The sequence below is a fragment of the Protomyctophum bolini genome, assembly GCF_963924005.1.
Source record: "Protomyctophum bolini genome assembly, chromosome: 22".
Taxonomy (NCBI): domain Eukaryota; kingdom Metazoa; phylum Chordata; class Actinopteri; order Myctophiformes; family Myctophidae; genus Protomyctophum; species Protomyctophum bolini.
The window spans coordinates 36,100,547-36,108,046 of record NC_137883.1 but is presented as its reverse complement, the minus strand read 5'-3'; the positions used below and the strand labels follow the sequence as shown (position 1 = coordinate 36,108,046).

The 7,500-nt window shown below is 33.6% G+C and overlaps 1 protein-coding gene across 2 annotated transcripts in view; it reads right to left on the bottom strand.

Moving 5' to 3' along the window:
• The window catches only part of lss (lanosterol synthase (2,3-oxidosqualene-lanosterol cyclase)), a 51,267-nt gene that overhangs the window by 23,043 nt on the left and 20,724 nt on the right, over positions 1-7,500 (bottom strand). For both annotated transcript variants that reach the window (XM_080755721.1, XM_080755720.1), the window contains exons 7-12: positions 7,164-7,299; positions 6,596-6,704; positions 6,077-6,195; positions 5,659-5,756; positions 2,941-2,968; positions 764-820 (exon numbers count right to left, since the gene is read on the bottom strand). In XM_080755721.1, the coding sequence (XP_080611847.1) occupies positions 764-820; positions 2,941-2,968; positions 5,659-5,756; positions 6,077-6,195; positions 6,596-6,704; positions 7,164-7,299 (547 nt within the window). The remainder of the gene's footprint in view (positions 1-763; positions 821-2,940; positions 2,969-5,658; positions 5,757-6,076; positions 6,196-6,595; positions 6,705-7,163; positions 7,300-7,500) is intronic.

The following is a 7,500-nucleotide window of genomic DNA, read 5'->3' as shown; positions in this document are numbered from 1 at the left end:
TTATTAAGGTTTTAGTTTTAGGGTTAAAGGATGTAACGTTATTAAGGTTTTAGTTTTAGGGTTAAAGGATGTAACGTTATTAAGGTTTTAGTTTTAGGGTTAAAGGATGTAACGTTATTAAGGTTTTAGTTTTAGGGTTAAAGGATGTAACGTTATTAAGGTTTTAGGGTTAAAGGATGTAACGTTATTAAGGTTTTAGTTTTAGGGTTAAAGGATGTAACGTTATTAAGGTTTTAGTTTTAGGGTTAAAGGATGTAACGTTATTAAGGTTTTAGTTTTAGGGTTAAAGGATGTAACGTTATTAAGGTTTTAGTTTTAGGGTTAAAGGATGTAACGTTATTAAGGTTTTAGGGTTAAAGGATGTAACGTTATTAAGGTTTTAGAGTTAAAGGATGTAACATTATTAAGGTTTTAGGGTTAAAGGATGTAACGTTATTAAGGTTTTAGGCTTAAAGGATGTAAAATTATTAAGGTTTTAGTTTTAGGGTTAAAGGATGTAACGTTATTAAGGTTTTAGGCTTAAAGGATGTAACGTTATTAAGGTTTTAGTTTTAGGGTTAAAGGATGTAACGTTATTAAGGTTTTAGAGTTAAAGGATGTAACATTATTAAGGTTTTAGGGTTAAAGGATGTAACGTTATTAAGGTTTTAGGGTTAAAGGATGTAACGTTATTAAGGTTTTAGTTTTAGGGTTAAAGGATGTAACGTTATTAAGGTTTTAGTTTTAGGGTTAAAGGATGTAACGTTATTAAGGTTTTCATCACCTCTAGGAACGCCTGGACAGCAAAACAAGTGTCCCAGAGCTGAGACCCGTTGGTTCCCTGAGAAGAAGAAGAAGAAGAAGAAACACATTATTGCTATTATTTTATACATTATTTTATTATGCTACATTTTTATTCATTATTACATTTTTATGCTGGGAGGGAATTCAATTATTAGTATGCATCTATCCATCACTTCTGTAACGAACTAGCCTGGGCACCATTTCATTTAGGGTATTGTCGGGAGCGGATGATATCGTTACGTCATGCTGTAGTCATTGTTTTGTAGTCATCAGGATGATATCGTTACGTCATGTTGTAGTATTGTTTTGTAGTCGACAGGATGATATAGTTACGTCATGTTGTAGTATTGTTTTGTAGTCATCAGGATGATATCGTTACGTCATGTTGTAGTATTGTTCTGTAGTCATCAGGATGATATCGTTACGTCATGCTGTAGTATTGTTTTGTAGTCATCAGGATGATATCGTTACGTCATGTTGTAGTATTGTTTTGTAGTCATCAGGATGATATCGTTACGTCATGTTGTAGTATTGTTTTGTAGTCATCAGGATGATATCGTTACGTCATGTTGTAGTATTGTTTTGTAGTCATCAGGATGATATCGTTACGTCATGTTGTAGTATTGTTTTGTAGTCAACAGGATGATATCGTTACGTCATGTTGTAGTATTGTTTTGTAGTCATCAGGATGATATCGTTACGTCATGTTGTAGTATTGTTCTGTAGTCATCAGGATGATATCGTTACGTCATGTTGTAGTATTGTTTTGTAGTCAACAGGATGATATAGTTACGTCATGTTGTAGTATTGTTTTGTAGTCATCAGGATGATATCGTTACGTCATGTTGTAGTATTGTTTTGTAGTCGACAGGATGATATCGTTACGTCATGTTGTAGTATTGTTTAGTAGTCATCAGGATGATATCGTTACGTCATGTTGTAGTATTGTTTTGTAGTCATCAGGATGATATCGTTACGTCATGTTGTAGTATTGTTTTGTAGTCATCAGGATGATATCGTTACGTCATGTTGTAGTATTGTTTTGTAGTCATCAGGATGATATCGTTATGTCATGTTGTAGTATTGTTTTGTAGTCATCAGGATGATATCGTTACGTCATGTTGTAGTGTTGTTTTGTAGTCATCAGGATGATATCGTTACGTCATGTTGTAGTATTGTTTTGTAGTCATCAGGATGATATCGTTACGTCATGTTGTAGTATTGTTTTGTAGTCATCAGGATGATATCGTTATGTCATGTTGTAGTATTGTTTAGTAGTCATCAGGATGATATCGTTACGTCATGTTGTAGTATTGTTTTGTAGTCATCAGGATGATATCGTTACGTCATGTTGTAGTATTGTTTTGTAGTCATCAGGATGATATCGTTACGTCATGTTGTAGTATTGTTTAGTAGTCATCAGGATGATATCGTTACGTCATGTTGTAGTATTGTTTTGTAGTCATCAGGATGATATCGTTACGTCATGTTGTAGTATTGTTTTGTAGTCATCAGGATGATATCGTTACGTCATGTTGTAGTATTGTTTTGTAGTCATCAGGATGATATCGTTACGTCATGTTGTAGTATTGTTTTGTAGTCAACAGGATGATATCGTTACGTCATGTTGTAGTATTGTTTTGTAGTCAACAGGATGATATCGTTACGTTATGTTGTAGTATTGTTTTGTAGTCATCAGGATGATATCGTTACGTCAAACCGATTTTTCTCAATATAAGCCACGAGAAAAAATCTTGAGAAAATCTTGAGAAAAATCGCTAACCGATTATTACAGCTGTGATTAAATAATCACACCTGTGTGAAGTGAGGGGCGCTCACTTCACATTATCTAACGTTTGGATAGTTGGTGTCAAGGTGTTTGCTCAGTAGTTGATGCTGATGTTTGAGTTTTTGAGTGTTTGAGTGCGAAAAATAATTAGCGGGAACATTGGATGGAACCCAGGCTAGTGTTATCCAATCAGAACCCAGGCTAGTGTTGTCCAATCAGAACCCAGGCTAGTGTTGTCCAATCAGAGCCCAGGCTAGTGTTGTCCAATCAGAACCCAGGCTAGTGTTGTCCTATCAGATTAATTATTTTTAGCAAGGAGGGAATTCTATGATTATGATCTGTGTTAATTATCATCAATGTCAACTCACCTGCATCTTCATTCCATCCAATCCCAACCTAGAACACAGAGAACTACAGTTACAAACGGCCAATCACAACCTAGAACACACAGAACTACAGTTACAAACATCCAATCACAACCTAGAACACAGAGAACTACAGTTACAAACGTCCAATCACAACCTAGAACACAGAGAACTACAGTTACAAACGTCCAATCCCAACCTAGAACACAGAGAACTACAGTTACAAACGGCCAATCACAACCTAGAACACAGAGAACTACAGTTACAAACGGCCAATCACAACCTAGAACACAGAGAACTACAGTTACAAACGACCAATCACAACCTAGAACACAGAGAACTACAGTTACAAACGGCCAATCACAACCTAGAACACAGAGAACTACAGTTACAAACGGCCAATCACAACCTAGAACACACAGAACTACAGTTACAAACGGCCAATCACAACCTAGAACACAGAGAACTACAGTTACAAACGGCCAATCACAACCTAGAACACAGAGAACTACAGTTACAAACGGCCAATCACAACCTGTGATTGGACAAATGTTTTCTAAATTGATATATATGCCTGTCTGATCGGCGAAGACCAGAGATTATTATTCTTATTATTCTCACCACAGGTAATTCGATTATTATTAGATTATTATTCTTATTATTCTCACCACAGGTAATTCGATTATTATTAGATTATTATTCTTATTATTCTCACCACAGGTAATTAGATTATTATTAGATTATTATTCTTATTATTCTCACCACAGGTAATTAGATTATTATTAGATTATTATTCTTATTATTCTCACCACAGGTAATTAGATTATTATTAGATTATTATTCTTATTATTCTCACCACAGGTAATTAGATTATTATTAGATTATTATTCTTATTATTCTCACCACAGGTAATTAGATTATTATTAGATTATTATTCTTATTATTCTCACCACAGGTAATTAGATTATTATTCTTATTATTCTCACCACCACAGGTAATTAGATTATTATTCTTATTATTCTCACCACAGGTAATTAGATTATTATTAGATTATTATTCTTATTATTCTCACCACAGGTAATTAGATTATTATTAGATTATTATTCTTATTATTCTCACCACAGGTAATTAGATTATTATTAGATTATTATTCTTATTATTCTCACCACAGGTAATTAGATTATTATTAGATTATTATTATTATTATTCTCACCACAGGTAATTAGATTATTAGATTATTATTCTTATTATTCTCACCACAGGTCATTTGATTATTATTAGATTATTAGTCTTATTATTCTCACCACAGGTAATTAGATTATTATTAGATTATTATTCTTATTATTCTCACCACAGGTAATTAGATTATTATTAGATTATTATTCTTATTATTATCACCACAGGTAATTAGATTATTATTAGATTATTATTCTTATTATTCTCACCACAGGTAATTAGATTATTAGATTATTATTCTTATTATTCTCACCACAGGTCATTTGATTATTATTAGATTATTAGTCTTATTATTCTCACCACAGGTAATTAGATTATTATTAGATTATTATTCTTATTATTCTCACCACAGGTAATTAGATTATTATTAGATTATTATTCTTATTATTCTCACCACAGGTAATTAGATTATTATTAGATTATTATTTTTATTATTCTCACCACAGGTAATTAGATTATTATTAGATTATTATTCTTATTATTCTCACCACAGGTAATTAGATTATTATTAGATTATTATTCTTATTATTCTCACCACAGGTAATTAGATTATTATTAGATTATTATTCTTATTATTCTCAAAACAGGTAATTAGATTATTATTAGATTATTATTCTTATTATTCTCACCACAGGTAATTAGATTATTATTAGATTATTATTCTTATTATTCTCACCACAGGTAATTAGATTATTATTAGATTATTATTCTTATTATTCTCAAAACAGGTAATTAGATTATTATTAGATTATTATTCTTATTATTCTCACCACAGGTAATTAGATTATTATTAGATTATTATTCTTATTATTCTCACCACAGGTAATTAGATTATTATTAGATTATTATTCTTATTATTCTCACCACAGGTAATTAGATTATTATTAGATTATTATTCTTATTATTCTCACCACAGGTAATTAGATTATTATTAGATTATTATTCTTATTATTCTCAAAACAGGTAATTAGATTATTATTAGATTATTATTCTTATTATTCTCACCACAGGTAATTAGATTATTATTAGATTATTATTCTTATTATTCTCACCACAGGTAATTAGATTATTATTCTTATTATTCTCACCACAGGTAATTAGAATATTATTAGATTATTATTCTTATTATTCTCACCACAGGTAATTAGATTATTATAAGATTATTATTCTTATTATTCTCACCACAGGTAATTAGATTATTATTAGATTATTATTCTCATTATTCTCACCACAGGTAATCTGGTATTACTATTCTTATTATTCTCACCACAGGTAATCTGGTATTATTATTCTTATTATTCTCACCACAGGTAATCTGGTATTATTATTCTTATTATTGTCACCACAGGTAATCTGGTATTATTATTCTTATTATTGTCACCACAGGTAATCTGGTATTATTATTCTTATTATTCTCACCACAGGTAATCTGGTATTATTATTCTTATTATTCTCACCACAGGTAATTATTCTTATTATTCTCACCACAGGTAATCTGGTATTCTGGAGACGTGTTCCTGGAAGATGGAGGACGACGGTCCGTCAACGTGCCAACGCACCAACATGTTGATGGTCTTGGAGATCTAAGGACGGACAGACAGACAGACAGACAGACAGACAGACAGACAGACAGACAGACAGACAGACAGACAGACTTTATAAAACGCCAAATGGATACAGAAAAAAGACTGAGCTTGTTTCCATTGTGGTCCATTATGTGACATAAAACTATACACAAACCAAACCACTATGAAACACATGGAATTGATAAGCTGGTCCTTAATCGCGTTTGATCAAATATTTTAGGAAAGACATTCCGGTTCTGGCGAAGCGGCTTGAAAGGCATAATAATAACAACAACAATAACAATAATAATAACAATAACAATAATATTACTATTCACCGGTCCAATGCTGATACATTTGGTGAAGCGGTCGTCAGCCTGGATGTGATCGTATAGTTCCTGAACCGCTCTGTGTCTGAGGGTGGCGCTGTGGTGCGCCTCGTATATGTTCATTACACCTGCAATATACACAATATACACATTATATACACTATATACAATATACTAAATATATATGTTCATTATACCTGCAATATACACAATATACACATTATATACAATGTACTAAACGCTCTGTGCCTGAGGGTGGCGCTGTGGTGCGCCTCGTATATGCTAACGTTAGCATGGTGCTATGAGGAGTGTACATACCACAAGCTAATGTTAGCATGGTGCTATGGGAGGTGTACATACCATAAGCTAATGTTAGCATGGTGATATGAGGATTGTGCATACCGTAAGCCAACGTTAGCATGGTGATATGAGGATTGTACATACCGTAAGCTAACGTTAGCATGGTGTTATGAGGAGTGTACATACCGTAAGCTAATGTTAGCATGGTGCTATGGGAGGTGTACATACCGTAAGCGAGCGTTAGCAGCGTGCTATGAGGCGTGTACAGGTCACACGCTGCTACGTTGTTGCGTTGATCGGTCCAGTTTATGGTCCCGTAGTCCTGAACATAGAGCTCCTGAAATGATAGTTATTATTATTAGTTTTATGGGTACCAAACCCATTTGGGGGTCATGGGGGACACTACAAGGTCATAGTTCACGTATGGCTCTATTGTCATCCATGCCAGCCTAAACCCCTTATCCCTAAACTACCTGTTACTATTTTAACCCCTTATCCCTAAACTACCCGTTACTATATTGAATAGTTCAAATAGCAGATCTACAAGCTCACAACGTTTTGATGAGCCCCTCAGTCCAAATCTATTACTCTCAGTATTAAGATTTTAACATTAAAAGAAAATCGCTAAATAAATCCCAGATATTATTATTATTATTATTATTATTATTATTAATTCCCTGATGAGATCATAGAATAAAATTACAAAAAACATTACTTGCACGCTCTGTAAGTAATGAGTAATGACAGATGATTTACTAAATACAGAGAGTGAGACACATAAGGGTGAGACAGGTACCTGTCTGAGGCTGAGCACCAGTCTGTCCTCCTTGGCAGACAGACGGGTGGCGTAGCAGTAGCTCATTGGTAGATACACCTGTCTGCAGTGACACCACAGCGTGGACGGGTGTGCGGGGAACCACGCCGGAAGCAACCTATCAGAGCGGGACCAATTAACCAATTAACCAATCACCTGCAGTCTGCAGTGGCACCACAATATTGCTCTCTCTCCCCTGGGAGATGTAGTCCCATCCCTTTAACCCATTCTGACCTGAGATCAGATTCATACGAGGTTTTCCACTGGACACACACTGGTCTGATTAACCCATTCTGACCTGAGTTTGATTCTATAAAAA